Source organism: Pongo abelii, chromosome 6 (genome assembly GCF_028885655.2).
Source record: "Pongo abelii isolate AG06213 chromosome 6, NHGRI_mPonAbe1-v2.0_pri, whole genome shotgun sequence".
Classification (NCBI taxonomy): Eukaryota; Metazoa; Chordata; class Mammalia; order Primates; family Hominidae; genus Pongo; species Pongo abelii.
This window is the reverse complement of record NC_071991.2, coordinates 54,026,324-54,053,882: the sequence shown is the minus strand read 5'-3', so window position 1 is coordinate 54,053,882 and position 27,559 is coordinate 54,026,324. Positions and strand designations below refer to the sequence as shown.

The 27,559-nt window shown below is 48.1% G+C and overlaps 1 protein-coding gene across 1 annotated transcript; it reads left to right on the top strand.

Annotated features, from left to right (window-relative positions):
• Positions 1 to 7,210: 7,210 nt before the first annotated feature.
• GHRHR (growth hormone releasing hormone receptor) lies at positions 7,211 to 22,842 on the top strand. The gene is made up of 13 exons (XM_024250058.2): positions 7,211 to 7,383; positions 12,081 to 12,183; positions 12,310 to 12,417; positions 13,121 to 13,218; positions 14,373 to 14,470; positions 15,216 to 15,348; positions 17,232 to 17,385; positions 17,676 to 17,736; positions 18,250 to 18,319; positions 19,070 to 19,161; positions 19,722 to 19,851; positions 20,606 to 20,647; positions 22,433 to 22,842. The coding sequence occupies exons 1-13, from the start codon at positions 7,327 to 7,329 to the stop codon at positions 22,556 to 22,558; spliced, it is 1,272 nt and encodes a 423-aa protein (XP_024105826.1). The 5' UTR covers positions 7,211 to 7,326; the 3' UTR covers positions 22,559 to 22,842.
• Positions 22,843 to 27,559: the final 4,717 nt, after the last annotated feature.

Below are 27,559 nucleotides of genomic sequence, written 5' to 3'. Positions count from 1 at the left end.
AGATATTTTCATTAATAAATAGACATAGTTTCAAAGTTTTTTTCTGTCAGTGCTTTAAAAATATCTCTCCACTATCTTCTGATTTGCATAGTTTCTGATGAGAATCTGTGGTCATTCTTATTTTTGTTCTGCTGTACACAATTTGTCTTTTCCCCTTTGGTGGCTGATAAGATTTTCTCTTCATTACTGTTTTCAGTAATTTATAATAATTATCATGTGCCTTGGAGTGTTTTTAGTTTATTGCTTATATTGTTCATTGAACTCCTTGAATCCTTGATATATATTTTTTATCAACTTTGGTAAAGCTCAGCCATTTTGTTATTCAAATATTTTTCTGAACCTCCCTTCCTTCTATGACTTTAGTTCCATATATATTAGACCCCTTGATATTGTTCCATAATTAATTTATACTCTGGTATTTTTAAAAAGTTTTTTTCCAGTTTTTACCCAGTCTTTTCTTCGTCTTTGCATTTCATTCTGCATAGTTTAAATGAGTTGTCTTCAAGTTCATTGCTCTTCATTCTGCAGAGTCTAATCTGCTATTAGTTGCAACCAGTGTATTATTTTTTTCATTTCAGATACTGTATGTTTTATTTTAATAAATTGAATTTTGGTCTTTTAAAAATATCTTCCTTCTCTATTTACTATGACTGTGTTTTACTCTTTGTAAAACATATGAGGCTTATTTGTAATAATTGTTTTAACATCTGTGGCTGCTAATTTCACCATCTTTGTCAGACCTGGGTCTGTTTCTATTGATTTATTTTTCCCTTGGTTATTAATTATAGTTTTTTACTTCCTTGCCTGCTTGATAAATTTTTTATTGGATGTCAGACATTGTGAATTTTACATTGTTGATTTCTATATTTTATTTTGTTTATTTAAGTGGTGTTGGATTTTTTTTCAGTGAAGTTATATTTTGATCTTTTTAAGGTTTGCACTTAAGCTTTGTTAGAATGGGTCCAGAGCAACCTTACTCTAAGGTTAATTTCATCACACTACTAAGTCATTACTATTATACATTCATGCCCTGTGTGTTACACGTCTTATTTTTTCCACTTGGGCTAATGAGAACACAGACTATTTTTAATCCTATGTGAGTTTTGAGCATTTTCTGCCTACTCCATTCCAGTTATTCTTTCTCCAGCCTTAGTTTCTTCTCACAAATTCTCAGATAGGTATCCAGCCAAAGACTGCAAGGTGGAAACATTGGGGAGGACCTGTTTTCACAACTGTGGAACTCTGTCTCTGTGTCATGGTTCTCTCTCCAGTGCTCCGCTTCAAAAATTTCACCAAGCTTGACTTTCTCAGTTGCTAATCTTTATTTCCTTTACTTATAAAAATCACCAGACTATGTTTGGGTTTCTCTTCTTGAGCTGTGTCCTGGAAATTGCCTCTAGGGAAAAACAAAGAACAAAAAACTGGCTTGTAGGGATCAGCTTGTCTACTAATGTCTAAAAGTAAAAGGTTTTGTATATTTTGGTTGAAATTGTTGTTGTTAAGGTAGGAGGGTAACAGTTCCTGTTACTCCATCTTGGCTGGAAGCAGTTCCTCAATATATATTTTTAAGACATCTCCATGTTGATGTGAGGGGTCTCCAGAAAGCTCATGGAAAATAAATATTATGAAAAAACTATGCATAGGCTTCAAAATTTTTTTAGCACTGAAAAAACTAGTACGAACTTATTATAATGTGTCTGAACAGGATCTAGTTGGAGGCACCAAGAAGGATAAGACATAAGTTTGAAAAGATTTCTTATCAGAGCAGGCCAGGCACGGTGGCTCATGCCTGTAATCCCAGCACTTTCAGAGGCCAAAGTGGGCAGATCACCTAAGGGCAGGAGTTCAAGACCAGCCTGGCCAACATGGTGAAACCCAGTCTCTACTAAAAATACAAAAATTAGCCAGGTGTGGTGGGAGGCACCGGTAATCCCAGCCACTCAGGAGGCTGAGGCAGGAGAATCACTTGAACCTGGGAGGCAGAGGTTGCAGTGAGCTGAGATCACATTACTGCACTCCAGGCTGGGTGACAGAGTGAGACTCCATCTCAAAAAAAAAAAAAAAAAAAAAAAAAAAAAAAAAAAAGCTGTTTTCAGAGCAAAATAAATTATGCTTTAATTGCAGCAAGAACTGATATCAAATTATGATGAAGCTTAGGTGGAAGAATGGTGAAATAATTGATACTTTATGAAAAGTTTAGGGAGATGATGCCCCAAATAAATTAGCAGTTTACAAGTGGATAATTCCTTTTAAGAAAGGATGAGATGATGTTAAAGATAAAGCCTGTAAGGCCAAGGTGGGCGGATCACAAGGTCAGGAGATCGAGACCATCCTGGCTAACACTGTGAAACCCCGTCTCTACTAAAAATACAAAAAATTAGCCAGGTGTGGTGGTGGGCTCCTGTAGTCCCAGCTACTCAGGAGGCTGAGGCAGGAGAATGGCATGAACCCGGGAGGCGGAGCTTACGTGAGTCGAGATCGCGCCACTGCACTCCAGTCTGGGTGACAGAACAAGACTCTGTCTCAAAAAAAAAAAAAAAAAAAAAAAAAAAAAAAAAAAAAAAAGCCTGTAGCAGCAGACCATCCACATCAATTTGTGAGGAAAAGAATTAATTTGGTCATTCCCTAATTGAAGAGGACTGATGATTAATGGCAGAAACAATAGCCAACACCATAGACATCTCAATCAGTTCACTCTACACAATTTCAGCAGAAAAATTAAAGTTGGGCAAACTTCCCAATTGATGGTTGCCAAAAGCATTGCACCCAGATCAACTGGAGACAAGAGCAGAGATTTCAGCAGAAATTTTAAACAAGCAGGTCAAGATCCTGAAACATTTCTTCAAAGATTTGTAAGAGAAGATGAAGGATGGCTTTGCCAGTACAATGTTGAAGACAAAGCATGATCAAAGCAATGGCTACAAAGAGGTAGAAGTGGTCCTGTCAAAGCAAAAGCAGACTGGTCAAGAGCAAAATTCATGATGAAAACAGTTTTGGGGATGCTCCAGATATTTTGCAGGTTGACTTTCTGGGGAGCCAAAGAACGATAACATCTGCTTATTATGAAAATGTTTTGAGACAGCCAAAGCTTTAGCAGAAAAATGCCCAGGAAACCTTCACTAGAGAATCCTTCTCCACCACCACAATGCTCCTGTTCATTCTTCTCATCAAACAACGCCAGTTTTGCGAGAGTTTTGATAGGAAATCATTACACATCCACCTCACAGCCATGATTTGGCTTTTCATGATGTCTTTTTGTTTTCTAATCTTAAAAAATCTTTTAAGGGCACCCATTTTTCTTTAGGTAATAATGTAAAAAAGACTGCATTGACATGGCTAAATTCCCAGGACTCTCAGTGTTTTAGGGATGAACTACATGGTTGGTATCATTGCTTACAAAAGTGTCTTGAAAGCTTATGTTGAGAAATAAAGTTTATATTTTTTATTTTTTAATTCCATATTTCCATGAACTTTGTGAAGTCCTCTTATACAAATAGATTTAGTTCATACCTTTTAACTGCTCAGTAGTATTCCATTGTATGAATAGATCACATTTTGTTTAGCTATTCCTTTCTCATTGGACAATTGTGTTGTTTTCTGGTTTTTACTACATGTTATAAACAACACTGAACTCAGAATGCAAATACCCAGAACTGGAATTTCTGGCTTATAGGGTATGTTCATTCTTAAATTCATTAGATAATATCAAATTGTTTTTCAAAGTGGTTATACAAAATTCACTCTCATCTGCAGTTTATGAATGCTCCCATTTCTTTACATTATCTTCCAGACGCTGTGTTATCAGACATTAAAGTTTTAGGCAATGTGATAAGTGAAAATGGGTAGCTTATTATTATTTTCATTTTCATATTCTTTAGTATTAGTAATGTTAAACATTTCTTCATTTGTTTATTGGCCGGTATATTTCACTCCTTTTCTGAATTGTCTATTTCTATCATTTGCTCACTTTTCTACTGAGTTATTTTTATCTTTCTCACTGATTTTTTTCTTTTCTTTCTTCCTTTTTTTTTTTTGTGACATAGTCTCACTCTGTTGCCCAGACTGGAGTGCAGTGGCATGATCTTGGCTTACTGCAGCCTCCACCTCCCAGGTTCAAGGGATTCTCCTGCCTCAGCCTCCCGAGTAGCTGGAACTACAGGTGTGCACCACCAGGCCCGGCTAATTTTTGTATTTTCAGTAGAGACAAGGTTTCACCATATTGGCCAGGCTGGTCTCAAACTCCTGACCTCGTGATCCTCCCACCTTGGCCTCCCAAAGTGCTGGGATGACTGGCATGAGCCACCATGACCAGCTGATTTTTAGATATTTTTAAAATACATTTTTGATACTACAGATTTGTTTGTCAGGATTGGTTGCAAATATTTCTTTCAGTTTGTAGCAGAAAAATGCTTTTAGTTTTCATCTATGGCATCCTCTCTTGAACATACATTTTAAAATGTTGATGTGGTCACGCTTGATTTTTTTCTTTACGATTTTTATTTTATATGACACTCTCCTTTATTCTAAGGCCATAAAAATGAATTTCTATTTTTTGAAGCATTTTTATGATTTTGTTGTTTTATAGTTAGGATTTTTAACCTAGAATTTATATTTTGTAAACGTGAGCTAGAGATTCAATCTTATTTTTTCATACAAAGAATCAGCTGTTCCAATCTTATTTGCTGCTAGTCCATCTTTGTTATATGCTGTCATAAATGATTGTCCACTGTGATCTAGGCTCTGTATGAGGTTCTTTATAGTACATGGCTTTCCTTGTCCACTTATCCCACCAATCCTATAAAGAAGGTGTTAGTATCACCCCCACTTTTCAGATGGGAAAATGGAGGCTCATATGGTTTGGATGTTTTGTTCTCTCCAAATCTTATGTTGAAATAGACCTGCATTGTTGGAGGTGGGGCCTGGTGGGAGGTGTTTGGGTCATGGGTCTGGATCCCTCATGAATGGCTTGGTGCCCTCCCCATGGTAATGAGTGAGTTCTTGCTCTGCTAGTTCATGCAAGAGTTAGTAGTTTAAAAAGCCAGACATCTCCCTTGCTCTCTTGCTCCCTCTCTCACCATGTGATACACCAGGGGCTCCCCCTTCACCTTCCACCATGAATGGAAGCTTCTTGAGGCCCTCATCAGAAGCAGATGCCAGTGCCATGCTCCCTGTGCAGTCTGCAGAACTGTGAGCTGCAATAAACCTCTTTTTAAAAATATAATACCAAGCCTTGGGTATTCCCTTACAGCAATACAAATGGACTAACATAGAGGTTCAGAAAGGCTAAATGACTTGCCAAATGTATGTCAGCTAGCAAGTGATGGAGGCAGAATTTGAATCCAGAGTGTATACAGAATTAGCTAGAGAAGACAGCTCCATGAAGAAACAGGCCTGCGGGGATCCTTGGGGAACATGTACAATTAGAGCAGGGGTTCTCAGCCTTGGTCTTATTGATCTTTGGGACTGGATAATTCTTTATATGGTCGAGGGTGGGGGCATCCTGTGCATTGTAGATGCTCAATAGCATCCCTGGTCTCTACTCATTAGATACCAGGAGCAACTCACCACCCCACTCCTCACCCCAGCTCCTAGTTTTTATTTTGATAATAAAAAATGTCTCCAGACATTGCCAAATGTCCCCTAGGGAAGCAAAATTGCTCCAGGTTAGGAACCACTCGTTTAGATAGTAATAACTATTATTAATTATCACTATCAACCTCAATAATTAGCCATCATTAATGCAAATGATATTGATGCTAATTATCAACAGTGATTAATCGTAAGACTTTTTTTTCCTGGTGCTGTTGCTTCTTTGTAGCTGAGGAACAGAAGGTTCTAGCTTTCCCTTCAAGTTATACCTTTTCAGCACTCTGCTTTTCCAACCTGTGAGCTCTCAGCCTGCCAAGAGAGGAGCTCTGCTCTCCCCTAAAAGTGTAAAAGTGTGCAGAGCTCTGTGTGGCACGCTGCTTGCACCCTTTTCACAGTTAAGCTCATGAAAACACTTGCACAGTGTAGGAGGGTTTTGGAGCTTGGGGTGGTTCATGTTTTCTTTTCAAAATATTTTTTTTCAGCATTTTGTTGACAATGAAGAAAAATGGAAAAATAAACCCCTGCTGATGTCAAAATAAGCCCTAAATCCAGATGTAGCGGGGGCGAGGAGCCTTCAACATTCATGATGTGATCTGTCTGTAAACATGTCTGGTGTTCTAGCACGCAGCCCAGCAGCTTCTGTGAGTGGAGACGTGCACACAAACATCAGGACCTGTCGGCTACTGGGATATTCAGGTCTTTCAGAGGTGACATCTTTGACATTTCAAAATGCTGTGCAAGATCCAGGGGCATTTAGAATACTGTCTTTAGCCTGGCCAATGGAGACCCTGCATTTTAAAGTCTAAAACTATAATAAAAGCGACCAGGCAATGAATGTTCAATATAGTTTGGCTGTGTAAGTCTTCTCATTTCTGCTACCGATGAGAGTTGTCCTCTCCCTATTCAAGATGGCTCGACCCATGAATCCTTCACAAGGCTTCCAACCAACCTCATTTTCCCCTTTTGCCGTGAGAGTTTTGGAGAGATTTTGATAAGCCCCCATGTAAAGTCCAGAGCCTTGATGCTTGCAGCTTCAGCTCACCATCCAGGCCAGAGTCCTTGCCCAGTAAAGGACCCAGGTCTTGATGAAATGACACATTCCTGGCCAGCCCATGCCAGTGCTTACAGGTCACACTTCCTTTCCTAAGACCATTCCAACCCTCCATCTCCACTAATACCATACCCTTCCCCTTCCCCACCAGTTCCACACAGCTCTGACCTCACTCTCCAGCCCTGTGGATGAGGCTAGGAGCACGCATCAAATAACCTGGGAGCTTCCCAAGGGCAGGCCCAGGTCCTCTTCCTATTCTCTAAGATCCCATCAATCTGAGGGGTCACTCCAATGACGGCCACCAGAGACCTGGGCTTAGAGAAGAAAGTGGTAGAGAATATTGACCAAGTAACCTGCGGCTGTCACCTCTCTGGGCCCTTGCTATCAGGACAGACACACAAGCAGACTTATAGCTAGAGTAGAAGGTGGTGAGGGTGGGGGCTCAGCCCCTGCCTGCTGGAAACGGAGTCCCACCTCAGGGTCAGCGCTGAGCTGAGCAGGTGTCCTGTAATCCTGGTGAATATTCAGCGGTCTGTGTCCCTTGGCTAGCTCCTGCCTATGCAAACAGCCACCTGAGAAGGGGAAGCAGAGGGTGCGGTGGAAGCGGCTGTGTCAGGGGAGAGCAGGGGAAGGAAGATAGCCAAGGCTTACTGAGGCTGGCGGAGGGAGCCGCTGCTGGGCTCATCATGGACCGCCGGATGTGGGGGGCCCACGTCTTCTGGGTGTTGAGCCCGTTACCGACCGTGAGTAGCCAGCTGAGACCCTCCTGCCTCTCCCACTGGGCTCCAGATTTGGGAGCCACAGGGCCAGCTGGAGCCTGGCGGAGACCCTACTGCCCTTCTCCCGCTCTAGAGTCCCTCCCTATGAGCAGGTGGCAGGCTGTGGCTTGGAAAGCCCCTGACACCGGGGCTCCGTCCCTCATCTCCCTCTGCCCGGCAGTCTGTAGTGACTCTGGGTAGCGCTATTAACACGTCCTTCCAGGGGCTGAGCTGAGCTCACCTTCTTGTTGTTTCCCCCAGGGCCGGGCTGTGCCCTCCGGGGGCCACAGAGACTCTGTCTGCCCCAAGACAGTGCCTCAGAATTGGGGAGGCAAAGTCATGCCCCCCTCTTAGTCCCCGTAGTCTGCTCTTTCTCTCAGCTGTGCACCTGTGATGCTTCCACACGCTCCCGTGGTAAGATTTCTGGACCCCTCCTTAGCCCCGTGACTCCCTGAGCCACTCTCCAATTTGGTGGTTTCCTTCTAAGAGGGTGTGGTCAGGGAAGGAGTGGAACCTAAGGAGTTGGTGGAGACCAGCTGCTTCTGCTCCAGCAATTAGGGGATCCATCATCCTCTCACAATGCCGAGGGCTGAAGAGGCTTTTGGCAGCCAAATAGTACTCCATGGGCTAGAGCGTTGGAGTACGGGGCATGAGGAGAGAGGTCCCTTTCTGAATGTGCTGCGGTTTCCCAGTAACTTTCCAGGAGGTTACTGCAAGTGACAGCAGGGACCAGGCTGGGAGTCACAAGGTTCTGGGATGGTGGGGGCCTGAAGCATTCTTCCTCCCCTGCCTTATTGGAGGGTGCTGCCCCTCCCAAGCACTGTGCTGCACCTGCTCCTAAGTGCACAGGCTTTGGGCTTAAATCCTGGACCCATGAAACTAGCCGTGTGACCTGCAAGTTCCTCAGCCTTCCTGAGCCTTGCTTTTATCTCTTTTGTTAAAAGAGAAAATATCCGCTGGCCCAGGTCGTTGTGCATTGAGTGGAATCTGATTTGTCAAGGGCTGGGCATAGGGGTGCAACACAGAAAACTTCGACTGCCCCCTGGCTGCCATCTGTGTGCGCTCTACAGCAAAAGCTTTATTTTTAGCAGGGGTACCCAAGACCTGGTGGTGGCCATTCAGCAGATGGTGCTAGTACCAAAGCTAGAACTCAATCACTGTTTGCCAGTGTGGGCTCCAACCCCTGCAGACACCAGGAAGAGCAGCAGGCACAGATGCAAGGCCTGGGGGTCCAGGGCGATGGAGCCTCCCCTCATGGGTGGGTGGGGTCCAGGATGTGTGTGGGGGTGACTGGGAGCCCCAGGATGTGTTTCACCAGTCCTAATTCAGCAGGAGCATTTGGATAAATCTTAGAATGATCTATCCTTCCACTCCCACCACTTCCCTCCCTAGAATCTCTCCTTACATCTGACCCTGTGACCACACACCCTGAGTCATTAGTGGGGCTTCTCTGAATTTCCCTCCTTCTCTTAGAGGTGTGGGCACTGTCTGTCCATCCTTTTGGCATGAGGCTGCTCACCTGGCATCCTTTGCCCTCAGTGGCTTCCCCAGATTGGCCCTGAAAAGTTTCCCAGGCAGAGTTGGGGCTTGCCAGACTGTGCAGTAGGCAGAAGGATAGGCAGAGGCCACAGCCCTTCCAACAGCCCAGGGTCAATGTCAGGCTGATGGTGTGAGAAAGTCCCATACAGGCCCGTCTGCCCTCCTGCTCTTCCTTCCCCGCTTTGTGCACTCAGTCTGTTGGGAGATGTGGGGGAGATGCAACGGGGCTCTGCCCTGAGACGGGCCTGAGGTTACTGAGTCCTCGGGAGGAAGCCAAGAGCTGAGTCTGGGGCACCCACCAAAATGAGACCTGGAGCCTGGGTAGTGGGTGACATCTGCACCCTGGGGCCTTGCAGAGCCAAGCAGGAGATGGCAGAGCTGTGTCCAAGCCATGGAGCCATGGGGTCAGCAGGGTGGGACAGGAGTGACTTCTCCTGCCAGGGTAGCACTGGTGGGGGTGACCCTCCTTACTGGGCTGGCTCTCCAGATTTTCTCCTAGCCCACAAATCTGTGGCAGAGCTCTCGGGTCTCTCCATGTGGTCACCCACCATCTATTGTCCCCACTCTGGTGGTCAAAGTCTCTACTCTCTGACCCCAGCCCTGGTCTTACATCTGCTACACTATTTGCTGTGCCTGCATTTCTCCCAAAGAACACTAGCTGTTAATTAAACATTTGCTGACACGGATCCTGCTAGACATTGAGGGTGGTGGGGGTGGTGGGCCATGGGGAGAGAAACATTAGTCCTGAGCTGATACTTCCCAAATACACCTTTTCCCACTTCCCTTGTCCTTGCACATGCTGTTCTTTCTGTTCCAGACGCTCTTCTCCCCACTGTGTGTGTCTGGCTCTAAAAAATGCTCCTTTGTCCCCAGGTCCTGCTCAAATGCCACCTCCCCAATCCCTGTGAGAGGGACACTCCCTCCCATGGTACCTGTCTTGCTTCTTTTTGTTTTTTTGTTTTTCTGAGACGGAGTCTCACTTTATCGCCCAGGCTGGAGTGCAGTGGCACAATCTCAGCTCACTGTAACATCTGCCTCCTGGGTTCAAGTGATTCTCCTGCCTCAGCCTCCTGAGTAGCTGAGATTACAGAAGCGTGTCACCACACCCGGCTAATTTTTGTATTTGTGTAGAAATGGTGTTTTGCCACGTTGGTCAGGCTGGTGTCTAACTCCTGACGTCAGGTGATCCGCCACCTTGGCCTCCCAAAGTGCTGGGATTACAGGCATGAGCCACTGCGCCCAGCCCGTGTCCTGCTTCTGATCACAGTTTGCCCAGGGTCTATTAGGATCCAGCCCTTCTCCCTTCCCCAGCCCCTCCTCTCCTGTGAAAGCCTAGGGGAACAGACATCTACACTGGTTGACTTGGATGTGTGTTTTATACAAAAGTGTATATGCTGTATACCCAGTTCACAGTGCAGCAAGTATGTTTTGTAAACTTGGCTTCCCTTATATGTATCTGTTTGGGCTCTGGCCTGCTGGGCGATCAGTTTTAGTTTGCCTCCAGTTTGGGGTGGTGGGAGGGAGAAGTGCTAGAAATTCCTGCTGTTCACTCCCAATTCCCTGGAGAACTTGTTAAAATGCAAAGTGCTGGATCCACCCTAGATCTCTGCATATTCCTGCTTCCATCCCAGTGGATCTCTAGCTGGTTCTTGAGGCACACTTTCAGAAGTACTACTAGAAGATTCCCAAAAAAAACCCCAACTTGTTTCCAGCTTCCAGAGATCATTTCTCATGGGCACTGTGTAGCACAAGATCTGGGAGGCTCCTAAAACTATAATCTTTCAGGTTTGCTCAGCCATCAAGGCTATGATCCTTTCATCTACACATCCATGAAGCCACGCATCCATCCTTACACAGCTCTCTCACTCATCCACCATGCACCCATCCATGCAGCCAGTCATCTGTCCATCCATCCATCTGTCCAAACCCATCCATCCACCTCCGCAGCCATATATTTGTCTGTCTGTATACTCATCCATTCCACCAGCCTTCCTTCCTTCCTTTCTGCCTTCCTGCCTTCCTGCCTTTCTTCCCTCCTTCCTTTTTTATGCAGCCTTCACCTCTTTCATGTGCTCACTCATCCATGTGCTCATTCATTCATCCATCTTCTCTCTCACTTACTAAGCTACCCATTTGCTCATGTGTTCCTGCCTGTGTGCACACCTAAAAGCAGAGACTGAGACAAAGTTCAGAAATTTAAAATGGTTTCCAGTGGGGTAAATCCAAAGTATTGGCAGAGCTGCATTCCTCCTGGAGACCGTAGAGAATAATCCATTTCCTTGCCTTTTCCTTGAGTTCATGCCCTTTCTCCATCTTCAGACCAGCAGTGTAGCATCTTTAAATCTCAGTTCCCACGGCACACATCCTCATGCCACCTCCTCTGATTCTGACTCTTTTCCTACTGCCCACCCTATAAGGAGCCTTGCGATTACATCGGGCCTACTCAGATAATTAAGGATGAGCTTCGCATCTCAAGATCCTGAACTCAATCACATCTGCAAAGTCCTTCTGCCATATAAGGTAACATATTGACAGGTTTCACGGATGAAGATGTGGACATCTTTGGGGGCCATTATTCTGTCTACCAAGGTAGTTTTATGCAGAATTGCTTCCAGGGAGCAGGAGTGGAGAGCAAGGAGAGTGACACAGGGAAGGAGGAAAGGCCCTGATGAGGATGGAGTTAGCCATCCCTGTGAGATCTTCAGAAGCACATCGTCTAATGTGTCTCAGAACTTACTTCCATGAGACAGAATGGAGAAACATCCATCCAAACCTAGGCAGACCTAAGTTTGTATACCAACTTCCCCTCTTCCGGGGTGACCTCGAGCAAGTCAGTCAACCCTAACCTCTGCTTCCTGATCTGTGAACTGGAAAGAACAAGAGCATTAACTGCACAAGAGAGGATTAGACCTTCTGTTCTTTCTTTCTTTCCTTCCTTCCTTCTTTCCTTCCTTCCTTCCTTCCTTCCTTCCTTCCATCTGAACATCCACCAAACACACCTGAAACTGCTGTGAGCAGGTCTTTGCCTAGGATTAGGGCACAGAAATGAATCAGGCCTTTTCTCTGTTCTCAGGTCATGTGGACCACAGAGCCCAGAAAGGCACCCAACTGGCTTGGCTCATCCTGTTCACTGTTTCCAGCAGGTATTGGGCCACATGCACCCAGAATGTGACTTCATCACCCAGCTGAGAGAGGATGAGAGTGCCTGTCTACAAGCAGCAGAGGAGATGCCCAACACCACCCTGGGTATGGGGCCTGGGAGGCAGGTGGCGGCTTCTCTGATTCCTTTATATCCTCCAGCCTCACCCCTTGGATTATTGGGGCAGCCCTGCACCTGGACTGAGTCTCCGCTGCTCCCGGCTCTCTATCCAGGCTGCCCTAGGACCTGGGATGGGCTGCTGTGCTGGCCGACGGCAGGCTCTGGCGAGTGGGTCACCCTCCCCTGCCCGGATTTCTTCTCTCACTTCAGCTCAGAGTCAGGTGAGGGGTCCTGGGTGTGGCAGTGGGAAAGGGAGGTGCTTTCATCTGGAAGTGGCAGAATCTGGCAGACAAATCACTGGATTTGGGGGCAGGCCGACCTGGGTTTGTATACCAACTTCCCCTCTTCTGGGGTGAACTCGGGCCAGTCAGTCAATCCTGACCTCTGCTTCCTGAGCTGTGAACTGGGGAGAAGAGCATTAACTGCGCAGGAAAGTATTAGAGTGCAGAACCTGTAAGTGCTGGACCTGGATGCCCTCCAGGTGTTAGCAGGAGGCTGGCTGCAAGGGTGGAGGAGGGCAGGCCTGCCTGACTGCCAAGACACCACCAACTGCCCAGGATGGAGAGGGTGAGGCACTCTGCTGCTCTGCTTCACCTTCCTGGCCTGGGTGCCTGGACAGTGAGGGCCTCTTTTTCCCCTACTGCCCTTAGGATGCTGGCAGCCCAGCTCACGACTCCTCACCCTGCAGGGGAATAATCCTCTCTGTGAAGAGATGGCGCCTTTGAAGCCAGAGATGGAAGGCCCCATAGTGTGTCCCTGGGCAGGCTAGACCTCGGCCCCAGGCCTCTGGAGCCGCCCTCTCTGTTGCTCAGAGGAACTGTGCGTGCAAACCCTGTTAGGGTCACTCCATGGTCCACGGCACCCCCAGCTCCCTCCTGGGGAGAGGGAAGGAGTTGTGGCTAGAGAGTCTTGCTTGCCTCCCAGGGGCTGTGAAACGGGATTGTACTATCACTGGCTGGTCTGAGCCCTTTCCACCTTACCCTGTGGCCTGCCCTGTGCCTCTGGAGCTGCTGGCTGAGGAGGTAAGAGTCTCCTGACATCTTGCAGGAAGGACTGCCATGGACATTTGTATGGGTGGGTGCACAACTGGAGGGGCCGCCATTCCCTAGCCTGCAGGTTGGAATACTACTTACAGCAGTTTTCCAGCAGAGAGCAGTGAAGTGTCTGGAGGAGAGGGGGTCTTTTGCTAAGTTACTCAAGGGTGACCCACGGGCCAAGTTACTTGGAGGCAAAAGCAGGGCAGAGGGCAGGTGGGAGATCTGCCAGTTGCTGTCTTGGTTCTGTGTCCAGGCCTCCAGGGCAGGGAGCTTAAAGTGGTTCCAGAGGAAACAAGGCTCCTGGCAGCCCTGGGAAGCTCCTTTCCTTCTCTGGCCCTCAGTCGGTGGAGCAGTGTGCATGGTTGTGGTGCGGGCAAGTGAGGGAAACTCAAGCCCAGAGTGATTGCAGAGAGCTCCTAACACCAGCCAGCACACCCCACACTTGTGCATCCAGCAGGGCCTTTGCAAGGCACTCCCACACCCATCATCCCATTTCTCTGTCCCCTTGATCTCTGAAAGGTAAAGCATGACTGTAACCATTTTTCAGATGGAAAGACTGAGTCAGGGACAGGAAGTGATTGCCTGGACCCCACAGGAGAGCTGGGATTGGGGCCAGTGCCCAGGCCCCTGATCCCTTCCCTTGCCTGCACCCTCTATCTTCAGGGCCAGGCTAGACTCTGACTGATCCAAACACTTGGCCATGGAAACCTTTTGCCTGCCTGCCTGTGGCTGTCCCCAGGTGTCCCTGGCTATCTCCTTTATTTGGGGACATTGTGTTCCCAAGCCGGTGAGCAAGCTGGATGTCAATAAACAAGCTGATTTCCTCTTGGGCTTTTGTCATTCCCCAGGGACATGTAGTTTCTGCGGCTGCCTCTCCTCACCCCCAGAGCATCATGAGTGTTAACCATCTCCACTCCTCGCCACTGCCCCTCCCTCACCCGCAGGTCAGGTGGAAGGCAGGCTGTAAACTAAAGCTCCAGTGCATAGGGGGAGCTTTCCATGGTACCTGCGGACGCCTCTGCCTCCAGATGGGGAGTGTTGGGGTGGAATGGCAAAGGCTTCACCTGCTTGATTGTCAAGCCTCTCTTTCCTCCAAAGGCCCAGATGCTGAGACTTTCTTCTGTCTCTGCCCTTCCCAGGAATCTTACTTCTCCACGGTGAAGATTATCTACACCATGGGCCATAGCATATCTATTGTAGCCCTCTTCGTGGCCATCACCATCCTGGTTGCTCTCAGGTTTGTCATCCTCATCACCAGCTCAAGAACCTTCCTTGGCTCCCTATTTCCCAGAGGGCCAAGTCTGCTTCCTTGCTGCATAGCCATGAACTTCCCAGATCTAGGCACCATACCCATATCTAACTTTCCCTTCCCTTTTCCCCACCATGTAGACCCATCTCTTCAAACACCAGAACTCACTCCTACCTCTGCCCCTTTGCTCATGTGGCGCTCATTCTATTTGCTTGGAATTCCTCATTGTTCTCAGTGTGTTTATATCTGAGAAAGCCCAGCTCCTATCTGCATCTGACAGTCCTCTGCCTCCTGCCCGGAGCCCCTCTTGACTGTTACAACTCTCTGACCATTGTCCCTTTTAAGACCCCACCCCCTCCTCCAGCCTTCAAAGTCTGATCACTGCATCTGGCCTGTGGTGTTCTTGGTCTCATGGGGATGAGTGTCTCTGATCAGCCAGGGGGCTCCCATGGGCAGTACCTGCCGTTTCTGCCTCTGTTCCCTGAGACTGTGAGCACCTTCAAGGCAGGGACCAGATATTCCTCTGTTTCCACACTTACCCTGAGCACAGGAATGGTTGCTCAGCTATCCTGCAAGGGTTAAACTGAAGCCTCAAGTTCAGCTCAATTGAATTCAGTTTGATTGCATCCAATTTGATTCGATTCACCTCCTGCCTTGTTCAGCCCAGTTGCAGCACACCAGAATCCCCTCTCCCCGCTTGCTTCTTGTTCCTCATTTCTCCCATTACCCCCAGGAGGCTCCACTGTCCCCGGAACTACGTCCACACCCAGCTGTTCGCCACTTTTATCCTAAAGGCGGGAGCTGTGTTCCTGAAGGATGCCGCCCTTTTCCACAGTGATGACACTGACCACTGCAGCTTCTCCACTGTAATGGCCATGGGTGAAGGGGCTGGGCAGGTGGGGGAGAGAGGAGGTGGGATTACAGACCCAGATGTGCCTGCCCCAGGCTTCCCTGCCCTGTGGGCTGACCCTGGGGCTCCCGCATGGCCAATTACAGAACAGGAAAATGCTCCTCTCCCATGTCACGCCCTAAGTCCTCACGCCTTTTCTGGACTGTGGTGTCGATCCGTGTCATTTCCCATATTGCATGCTCTACTCCGCATTCTGTAGTCCAACCTAGACCACGTTTCACTATGCACAGCCTTTTCCTTTCCTTTCATCCCTCCCCGAGCACTCATTGGTCTGTGCTGGGGGTGTGTATGCAAGGGGCTGGGAGGAGCTGGGTCCCTCCTTCAGGAAGAGCCCATGGGACAGAATGCACACAGATTAGGGGACTCCCAAGCGGAGGAAGCTGAGAGCTAGAAGAGAACGAGAGGGGGCTTCAGGGAGGAGGGGACCCTGGATCTGTGTTGGCAGCAATGACAGGGAGATGGGGAAGGAGAACATTTCAAGAGGACGGACCAGGGTGAACAAACTCTCAAAGACAGGAGGACCTGGGCCGTGTCCAAGAAACTGGGAGGGCACCATGGGAGAGGTGGGGTGGAGACAATAAGAGGCAACTGAAATTAAAGGAAAGTGGAGCAGAATGTGGAGACCCAGCACCTGCTAGATCCTCTACAAGAGTGCTGGAAATGAACAGCGAAATCAGCGAGCAAACTAACACATGACCTCAATTAACTGATGAAAGAATTAATTATACTTCATACTGAGCACTTATTTTGTGCCAGGCATTGCACTAAGTGCTTTACATACGTAGTTGTCCCTTGAACAACGTGGGTTTAGTGGTGTTGACCCCCCTTTCAGTTGAAAATTCAAGTATAACTTTTGTCTCCCCCAAACTTAACTACTGATTGCCTACTGTTGACCTGAAGCCTTACCAATAACATAAATGACCGATTAACACATATTTGTCTGTTACATGTGTTATATACTGTATTCTTACAATAAAGTAAGCTAGAGAAAAAATTTTAAGAAAATCATAGAGAAAATAAATTGACTGTTTTTAAATGGAAGTGGATCATCATGAAGGTCCTCATCCTCATCGTCTTTATGTTGAGTAGGCGGAGGGGGAGGAGGAAGAGAAGTTGATGGTGCTGTCTTAGGGGTGACAGAGATGGAAGAAAATCTATGTGTAAATGGACTTCAGCAATTCACACCTTTGTTGTTCAAGAGTCAGCTGGCATTATCTCTTGAATTTTTAAAACAGCTTGAAGAAGAAAGCATCACTTTAATCCCATTTTGTAGAGGAGAGGCAGTTGGCAAGGTCACCCAGTGGCACACGGGTGGGGCTGGGATCAAACCTGGGCCAACTGAACTCAGAGGTGGTCCTGCTCCCCCGCCAGCAGGTGATCAAGTCATGCAGTGAGTGAGTGAATGCACGGGTGCCTGTGTGTGTTTTCTGCAAGGCAGAACTGTGGCTGAATAAGTCACAGCTCTAGGGATTGACTTCAGCTCAGGAAGGATGGGGGTAAATGAAAATAGAAGCAAGTCTTAGGCAGTTTCCATTTAATCCTTAGGAGAAGGACTTGAGCTAGGTGTTGGAGGTTTTTCCTTTTACAGATGAAAAGCTAAGGTGTGAGGAGATTTGCACAGGAAATAGTAAATTAGAAGCCAGGCTGTCTAGATCCCAAATCTGTGCTCTTAACCCTCACTGTATGTCACCACATCCCCTCTTGGGTGGCCCAAGGAGCTGGAGGTCCCAGCCTAAGGTGGAGGGTCCTGGAGATTCTGTATCTGAGTGGGGTAGAGGAGACTGGGGTGGGGCTCTAGTGGGTGTCCCAGCTCTGAAGCAACCAGGTCCCGGCCCACAGGTTCTATGCAAGGTCTCCGTGGCCACCTCCCATTTCGCCACCATGACCAACTTCAGCTGGCTGTTGGCAGAAGCCGTCTACCTGACCTGCCTCCTGGCCTCCACCTCCCCCAGCTCAAGGAGAGCCTTCTGGTGGCTGGTTCTCGCTGGCTGGGGTGAGCACTGAAGGCGGGTTGGGAACCATGGGGAGGTAAAGGGCTGGGAAGGCCCAGGGAGTTTACATAAAGGCCCCTCCACCTCACTCTGAGGCCCAGAGAAGGAGAGCGACAGGCCACAATCCGGCAGCAAGTGTTGGAGGGTGGGACCAGGGCCCTGGCTCTGGGGTACTGCCTGGCCCTGCCTTTGCAGTGCCCTATGTGGGTGATGGTGGTGGTGGGAGGTGGTGCCAGATCTCAGAGTCAAGGATGCAGACCCCCTCGCTTGTGTCTCCCCTGTACTCCTGTAGGGCTGCCCATGCTCTTCACTGGCATGTGGGTGGGCTGCAAGCTGGCCTTCGAGGACATCGCGTGAGTCGGAGCAGCCACCTTGTCATACCTGCTGGTCCTACATGGGGTGTGGAGTGGACATTCAGGCCATGGGCTGTTCTCCAGGCTGGGAAGAGGAGGAGGAGGGACTGCCTGGCTAGGATGGGGGATGGGAGAACAGTCTGTGAGTAGCACATAAGGGGCACGAGCCAGGCAGGAGAGTGGAGCTCAGATTCCCAGGGCTGTGGGGCAGGGGTAAGGTGGGGTGAGGGAGCTGCCAGGGGGCCTCCTGGAGAAAGGGACGTGTTGGGGCCAGCAAAGAGGCATTGAACAGAGTTCAGAAACGTTTGTCCATCTAGGTGGATAGAAAGGGTGAGCCCAGCCTGGATTGAGGTGCCCCTTTGGGTGAGACCCTAACTGGCTGAGACAGGAGAAAAGGCTGGAGGGGAGGTGGGTGAGACCAGAAGGCATGAATGCCTGAGAGAGGAGGGAGGTGCCTACCTCACCACAGCGAAGGGAACTTTCCAACAACGGCCTTCTTGCCTCTCTCCCCAGGTGCTGGGACCTGGACGACAGCTCCCCCTACTGGTGGATTATCAAAGGGCCCATTGTCCTCTCGGTCGGGGTCAGTCCCTGGGCCAGTGTCCTTTGCTTTATTCAGTCAACTTCCCTGGAACTACTGATGGGCTGTACACAGCAGGAAATGCAACTCCAGGCTGGGTGTCTTGAAAACTGGGCTCCAGCCTTGCTCTGCCACGGATTCTCTGTGAGGCCCTCCCTGGGCCTCAGTATCACATTGGTAAAACTAGAGGGGTGGTGGTCTCCATCAGCATGCAGGCTGTTCCAGCTCAATTTTGATGAGCCTAATGTGCTGGTTGCAGATCATTTACCACTGCAGTGAGAGACCGGGGGTGCCGGGTGGGGGCAGTAAATGGAGTCTGCAGCTAAACCCCTCTCCTCCCTCTGCTCTCACACACAACACAAAGGCAGCGAAGACTGCTTTGCATGGCTTTGGTAAATGTACAAATGTTTTGCAACTTAGCAACTGTGCAAAGTGAGGGACATCTGCTTTGTGCTAGAGAAGAGCCTGGGAGATGGCTGGAGGCAGGTGGCAAGGCCTGATCGCCCCCCCTTGATCCCAGGACTGAAGAGGGACAGGAATCCTGGGTCCTTCTCTGTCCAATGCTCAAATGTGGGACTCCCCCAGCTCCAGGCTACAAGTTCTGGAGCAATGATCTGTGCATTCATTCACCTGCACATTCTCATGTCTCAAGGATTTTAATTTTCTAGTCCCCAAATGGGCTGGGGCTCACCCCAGCCACCCAAGGCTACCCCCTGACCCTTGTCTTCCACCTTCCTATGCCTCTATTTCCAGGTGAACTTTGGGCTTTTTCTCAATATTATCCGCATCCTGGTGAGGAAACTGGAGCCAACTCAGGGCAGCCTCCATACCCAGTCTCAGTATTGGTACTGTGTGTTTGTGTCTGGGGACACGGGGAAAGGGTAACTGGAGGGGGATTCAATGTGGTGGTTCTGTCTCATCCAACAGGCATTCATGACCTCAGCCTCATACTCTTCCCTATGTTCCCAGAGACAGAATAGACCTGGCCCCTTCCTTCTAGGGGATCACAATATTGGAAGGATGAGGACCCCAAACAGTCCGTTCCCATGCCAAATAGAACAATGAGTGCTGGGATCAATTTCTGTGGGAGCCTGGGGAGAGGGACCCTTTCTAGGTGAAGGGTGGTGTGGTCAAGGAAGACTTACTGAAGGAAGTGGTTTTGACCCACACTTTGAAAGATGCATAGACTTTGGGATAAACTGGGACAAGAAGAGTTGGCAGGGGAATCAGCAGGATCCAGTGCCCAGAATTAAAAAGCCCAGGGTGATTGTGGGGAGGTGGTGTTTCCCAAGGTGGCTGGTCCACAGAGTGGATATAGGGAGGTGGTAGGAAGTGAGAGGAGATGAAGTGCACATGACAGTTTCTAATCCCAGCCTTGGGAGCCTAGGATTTGTCTTTCCTGCAGGCGTCTCTCCAAGTCGACACTTTTCCTGATCCCACTCTTTGGAATTCACTACATCATCTTCAACTTCCTGCCAGACAATGCTGGCCTGGGCATCCGCCTCCCCCTGGAGCTGGGACTGGGTTCCTTCCAGGTGAGGGCTCCCGCAGGCACTCTTTCTTTCCATTGGGGGTGCTGGAGGGAGGTGCTGTTGCCCATGGGCCTTGGCTGAGTTCATGACAGGGTGAGGGCTATTCTTTTTCATCTATCTATTCAAATATCTGTCTGTCCATCTTCCAGCCACCCATCTATCTATGTATTCAACTACCCATGCATTCTTCCATCCGTCCATCAATCCATCCATCCATCCATACATCCATCCAAGCATCCATCCATCCATACATCCATCCATCTACCCACCCACCAACCCATCCATCCATCCATCCATCCATCTATCCACTCACCTAACCACCTACCCACCACCCATCCACCCACCCATTCATCCACCCACCCACCCATCCATACATCCATCCACCCACCCACTCACCTGTCCATCCATCCATCCATCCATCCATCCATCCTTCCATCCATCCTTCCATCCATCCAATCTATTCAACCCTTACTGATCCCCTATTATGTGCCAAGTGTTGTGCTCATTCACAAAGGATGCAGAAATAAAGTCAGAGAAATGGGGCCAACAGTACAGCCCTGGCAGGCTTGCTATGACAATTCTATGACAATATGCCTGGCACATAGTAAGTAATGAATGCATCTAAATTCCCCTTTCAATCAAACCTGGCCCAAGCCATAGCCTGGGGATGAGTAGGGAAAAGGTAGCAGAAAGACTGTGGACACCTTCAGGCCAGGCCAAAGCGTTCTGATGGGGTCTTTCTTCTTTGGCCCCACAGGGCTTCATCGTTGCCATCCTCTACTGCTTCCTCAACCAAGAGGTGTGTGACTTTTAAGGCTATCCCTCATGGAGTCCCCCTCCCACCAGACCTAAGGCCCCGCCTCCTCTCTCCCACTCAGGCCCTGTAAACCCCAGCTCAGGCCACACCTTGATTCCTGTGAGATTTTGTGGTAGTCTGTCCTGAGCTTCTGGATCAAGCTGAACCGGAATGTTTCCTGTAAACATCTCTTATCTATCCTTCCTCTGAGCTAAGCCAAGTTCTACTAGCTACTCTTCAGGAGGTGGAGGAGGCCTTTCAGGGATCAGGAGAGAGATTAGGGTAGGGAGTCAGAAGGAATCCCTCAATTCTGTGTTCCTAAAATTGAACAAAAAGGAGAATTGGGGAGGGGGTACGCCAGCTGAGGGAGAGACAATCAGAGAGAACAGATAGAGGAACCAAGAAAGTCAGAGATAGACATACAGGGAACTAGGAAAATAATCAGAGACAAAGAGGAAGATCCGGAGCCCGAGAAACAGAGAGAGCACCTAAAGGAAACAGACACACAAAGAGAGTGGACAGAAGGGGAGATAGACATGAAAAGACAGAACAGATGCTGCTGCTGCACATGTGGAAACGTGGGGACATGGCAGAGACGGACGCAAAGTGAATTCCACCCAGGAGACACAGAATTTCCCCCTTAGGACAGTCCTGCTCTGGGGAGAGAGGCGGGGGAGAATTGATCTCAATGCCCCAGACTCCCAAGTTCCACCTTTGTGCACCTGCAGGGCCATGCATTCCCTCTGCTGGCCATGGATTTGCCATGGGCTCTGCATTCTGTGAGAGTTGGCTGCAGATGCCCTGTCCCCTTCGCTGTGGAGTGTTGCTCCCATCTCATTTGCCACCTCTGTCCCTTACTGCTCCTTCCCGTCTCCCTCTCTTTATTCCTCACCTGACCTCTCTAAGTCCCATGCAGCCTTATCTGGTGTCTGGGTGTAGCAGACCATGGGCCCTGGGGGTCCTGGGAGGGGCAAGAAGCATCCCAGGCTGAGGCTGGTGGGGTGTGGAAAAAGTGTTTCCACAGAGAGTTGTGAAGGGAGCTGTCTCGGGAAGCAGTGTTGGAGACCAGGTGGTTACATACCTCTGGTGACAGGGAGCTTACTACCTCCCAATAGCTCTTTCTGTTGTCAGGCAGCTGTGGAAAGATCATCTTTATATTGAATAGATATCAGATTCCTTTTATCTTTCACCACAACCCCAGTTCGGCTCTACTGCATGAGGCACATTCTCTCAGCACCCTATGCCCCTGAAAGCCCCTCGGAGATGCGAAGATACAGACAGCACCCCCACCCCCCCAATCCCACCCTTCCATCTCACCCCAGGCTACTTTTCTTTTAGTTACTTTCGGTTTCCTCAACTGCAACCCCTCAGACAGAGTTCTGAATCCTCTCTCCCTTCAGGTCATGTCCTCTGGACATATTTCCAGTGGCCAGAGTTGAGCTCACAAAATTGAGCCCCAAAGCAAGGAGTGGTCTAAGTGATTAAGAGAGAACAGGGTGGTTATTTGGCCAGGAACTCAAGAAAGCACCTATAAATGTCTTTAGCTGGGCTCAGACAAAGGCAGGGCTAAAAGGCAGAGAAAGGAGCTAAAAGAATGGTGAGAAATACTCACAGGAAGGAAAAAGTAGTATCCTCCAGAAGTAGTACTTAGCAGTGGCCAAGCATAGCTTTTCCTGCCTCATGTCTCTGTTTCTCTTACCCGGCCTCTCCCTGCACCTTAGTCTCATTGGGGTTGAGTAGCAAAGCCACAGGGGGACCTTCCTAATGTCCTTTTCCTTGTCCCTGGAGGTGAGGACTGAGATCTCACGGAAGTGGCATGGCCATGACCCTGAGCTTCTCCCAGCCTGGAGGACCCGTGCTAAGTGGACCACGCCTTCCCGCTCGGCGGCAAAGGTGCTGACATCTATGTGCTAGGCTGCCTCATCACGCCACTGGAGTCCACCCTTGAACTTGGGCAGCTACCATGGGTCTGCCATGCTCTGGAGGAGCAACGGGGCCACATCCCCACCCCAGCTGTTACCCAGCCCGGGGCAGGTGCAGCCCTTCCTCCCTGTCTCTGCATCTGACTCTCTTTTGAAGTCCCTGTATGTCTGCCTCTGAATTCTGTGGTCCCTCTGTGTCTGCTCTCATCCGTTCCTCTTCCTGGGGCCTGGGGCTCTAGCCCAAGGCTCAGAGGAGCCAATAAACCTGTAAATGAATAGACGCATGTTTGAGTGAGTAAATGGGCCTCTAAAGGGGAGCGCACCTGCGTTCTTTATTTGGGCGTCTGGTGCTGAGTTGCGTTCATCATTCCTCAGTTCATGCTACATTATGATTATTTATCTGTGCAAGGGGCCTCTTGTTTTATTTATTCTTAAAATGTACTCTCTTTTGTCTTCATCACTCCCATTCGCCTCCTCTCACAGGCAAACAAGTGAGCATGCTTAATGTGAATACTTGTGTTTCTGTGTGTCTTGCAAAATACATGGTGTTTTGTGTGTCTGTACTTTAATTTACATAAATGCTGTTGGTCATATGCCTCATCCTGCTTCTAACGTTTCCCCCTCAGCACTGTGCTTTTAAGAGATGCTCCCAAGGGTGGGCGCCGTGGCTCATGCCTGTAATCCCAGCACTTTGGGAGGCTGAGGAGGGCAGATCACCTGAGGTCAGGAGTTCGAGACCAGCCTGGCCAACATAGCTAAACCCTGTCTCTACTAAAAATGCAAAAAATTAGCTGGGTGTGGTGGTGGGTGCCTGTAGTCCCAGCTACTTGGTAGGCTGAGGCAGGAGAATTGCTTGAACCCAGGAGACGGAGGCTGCAGTGAGCTGAGATCACGCCCCTGCATTCTAGCCTGGGTGACAAGAGCGAAACTCTGTCTTAAAAAAAAAAAAGGAAAAAAAAAAAGAGAGAGATGCTCCCGTGTTTCCCTGCATAACTCTGGTCCGTCATTTTGGCTGTATGTGGTGCTGTGTAGAGTCATTGCCCACGTGTTACTGTCCTGTCCTGTCTCCCCTGCACTCTAGTGAACATGCACATCCTGGTCCCCTCCAGGATCTGTGAGAGTGAGCCTCTGTCCGGGACTCACACCCAGGAGGAGCAGTGCTGGGCATCTGTTATGCCTCCTGTTGATGTGACTCGGAGGTGCCAGATTGCATGCTTCAGTTCTGCACTCCCACCAGCAGCTCTTGAGGTCCCTAAGTCCCACAGCCCCACCAACACTTGGCATTACCCAGCTTTGTAATGTTCACCAGCCATATGGGTGTAAAGTGCCATGGCACTGTTGTCCTAATTTGCATCTCCCTGATATCTAATGGGTGTAAACATCTCTTGCTGTACCCGCTTGCCTTTTGGGTTTCTTTTTCTGGAAATTGCTTGAGTCTCTTTCCCTATTTTCCTCTGGAGTGGAGATGCCTCAACTCCAGGTCTTTCTCTTATGTCCTCCCCATTGTGTGCCCTCCTAGGTCCCAGCATACTGCCTGCTGTCCCCCACCCAACTGAGGACTCCCTTAATGTAACACATCTACATAGTCTGTCCCTCTTCCAACTTCCTTCTTGGCAGCGGGAGGAGAAGGAGACCCAGGTTCTATCCGTGGGGACCTATTTATTGACTGACAGTGGTGGAGGGAGATTCCAGTACAGAGAATCTCCGGGCTGATCGCCAGGTGCCATTTGCCTTGTCCTGGTCCTTGCTTGGGCGCCTCCCTTCTCTGTGATCCCCTGCATGGTGGCCCTCTCCTCTGCACGGAGGATCTAGCTTGTCCTCCATGGCCTGCCTGGACCAGGTATCTTTTCTCATGCACTGGGAACAGAAGGAGTAGGCATCCTTTACCTGTGCTGGCTCACAAATGTGCATCTGGTGGAGGCAGCGGATGGACATCCTCCTTCCTTACAGTCGTGAGAGTTCCGGGGAATGGAGACAGAGCTACATGAAGCCCAAGGCCACACTGTTGCCCGTGACGCCCGGCTGCCTGGCACCTTCCTGGTCAGACAAATGTCAAAGTGCGGGCCCAATCTGAAAACCCATCACAGCCAGTCTCAAATCATAAAAGTAATTCATATTCATTGCAGGCATTTAGGAGATACGAAGGATTTTTTAAAAAATCAATCATCATCTTATTACCAAGACCTTCACCATTGATACTTTGTATGTTTCCAGAAAGATTTTTTTTCTGTGTTTTGGAAGTATCTTGAGATTATATTATATTTGTAAAATTGCCTATGATTTTTATGCATTAAAACAATATACATTATATATAGATGGCCAATAAGCACATGGAAAGATGTTCAATATCATTAGTCATTAGGAAAATGTAAATCAAAACCACAATGCAATATTGTTTCATGTCCATGAGGGTGGCTAAAAAGAAAACAAAATAGCCAATAACAAATATTGGCAAGAATGTGTAGAAATTGGAACCCTCATGCATTGCTGGTGGGACCAGAGAATTGTCAGGTGCTTTGGTAAAAAGTTGCACAGTTGCTCACAAAGTCAAACACTGAATTATTCAGAAAATCCACTCCTAGGTATATAGGCAAGGGAATTGAAGACGTATGTCTACACAAAACTTGTACATGAATATTCATAACATCATTATTCATAGTAGCCAAGAAGTAGAAACAACCTAAACATCCATCAACTTACGAATGAATTAACAAAATGTGGAATATCCATACGATGGGATATTGGCTCCATTTTTTCTGTTTGAGGTAATGAAAAGTTCTAAAATTAGATCGTGATGATGGTTGCAAACTCTGAGAATACACGAAAACCACTGAATTGTACACTTTAAAATGGTGAATGTTATGGTACGTGAATTCTATCTCAATAAAGCAGTTATTAAAAATGAGTAAATGAGTGTTTGCTGGAGAACACTTACAGACAATTTTTCCACTACATAATTTGAAAAGTCTATATAATATTATTTATTTAGCCAATAGTTATTTAACAGATATTTTATTCGTGAAAGTTTCTCTCGATTTTAAAAATAAATATTTGTTACAAAAATATTAGCCGGGCGTGGTGGCGGGCACCTGTAGTCCCAGCTACTCGGGAGGCTGAGGCAGGAGAATGGTGTGAACCTGGGAGGCAGAGCTTGCAGTGAGCTGAGATCACACCACTGCACTCCAGCCTGGGCAACAGAGCGAGATTCCGTCTCAAAAAAAAAAAAATTTGTGATGATAAACTTCCTTGCATACATTTTTTTTTCACGTATACCTCAAAAAGACAAAAACTTAAACTCCTAGACCTTCAGAATAAATTATCCTAATGTGGAAGAATGTTTGAACCAATGCAATGCACATGATAAGTCTTTTAGTACCTGTTGGCAAATTGCCTCCCAGAAAATTGGTCTAGAGATTCTTGCACAAACAATATAAGTGTTACGGTTTTTCTGCATTGTTATTATATTTTGAGACAGGGTCTCACCTGTAGACCAGGCTGGAGTGTAGTAAAGCGATCACAGCTCACTGCTGCCTCAACCTTCTGAGCTCAAGTGATCCTCCCGCTTCAGCCTTCCCAAGTAGCTGAAACTACAGGCATGCACCACCATACCGGCAAATTTTAAAATGTTTTTGTAGAGACAGGGTCTCAGTACATATTGCCCAGTCTGGTCTCAAACCCCTGGGGCTCAAGCAATCCTCCTGCCTTGGTCTCCCAAGTGCTGGAATTACAGGCGTGAGCCACTGTGCCTGGCTGGCATCATTATATGTTTCTCTGAGTTTTAACTGGTGTTAGCAGTGTTAGTAATGGTGTTAGCATAGTGGTGATAGTAGTTAGTGTTAGTTAGCTTGGTTAGTGCTCTTTAATATTAGTTGTGACTAATTTTAGCAGTTAGCAGTTTGTAGAGTTAGTGGTTAGCATTAGTTAATGTTAGTGGTTAGTGTTGGTGATTAGTCACCAGTTAGTTTAGCAGTTAGCTGTTAGTGTTAATGTTATTTAACGGTTAGTGTTACTGGTTAGTAAGTAGGTAGTGGTTAGTGGTAGTGGCTAGTTAGTAGTTAGTGGTAGTGTTAGCGGTTCATTAGTGGTTAGTATTAGTGGCTTGTTAGGAGTTAGTGTTAGCAGTTAGCTGTTAGTGCTAGTTAGGTAAAGTTTAGTGGTTAGTGTTACTGGTTAGTTAGCAGGCAGTGGTTAGTGGTAGTTAGTGGTTAGTGTTAGTGTTAGTGGTTCATTAGTGATTACTGTTAGTGGTTAGTTAGCAGTGAGTGGTTAGCATTAGTCAATGTTAGTTAGTGGTTAGTGTTAGTGATTAGTTACCAGTTATTTTAGCAGCTAGCTGTTAGTGTTAGTTAATGTTATTTAGTGGTTAGTGTTACTGGTTAGTTAGCAGTGAGTAGTTAGTGGCTAGTTAGTGTTGGTGGTTCATTAGTGATTAGTGTTAGTGGCTGGTTAGCAGTGAGTGGTTAGCGTTAGTTAATGTTAGTTGGTGGTTAGTTAGCCATTAGTGTCAGCAGTGAGTGTATGATATTGGCAGTGGGCAGAAGCAGCTCACTCTGTGAACTGTCCATCCCTCGCCTACAGGCTGCAAGTTCACAATGGCTGCAAGTTCACCACTTGCTCCCTTTTAGTTTCAACTGGAGCCTCAAATGCCTATCACTTCTCTTGTCTCTTCCATGCAGAGATTCGCAGACTGGGCCTACGATGCAGGTTCCTGGGCAGATCCTTTGACTGGCAAGCTCTTCCACTCTCAGGACTCCAGCTTCCACAACTGAGCGGGGCGGGGTGGGGGAGTTGCTCAGGAGGTGATGTCTGAGGAAGTCTCACCAGGGACACTGGATGGCAGGCAACGAGCTGGCCTGAGAAGCGCAATGATCATCCTGGCCACCAGGTGGCAGTCTAACTGCAGCCAAGAGCCCTGGCTGGGCCGACGGTGCTGCCTGCGGGAGCTGATGCTGGAGATGGACGCAAGACCCCTGCGGCCTGACTGGAGCTCAGC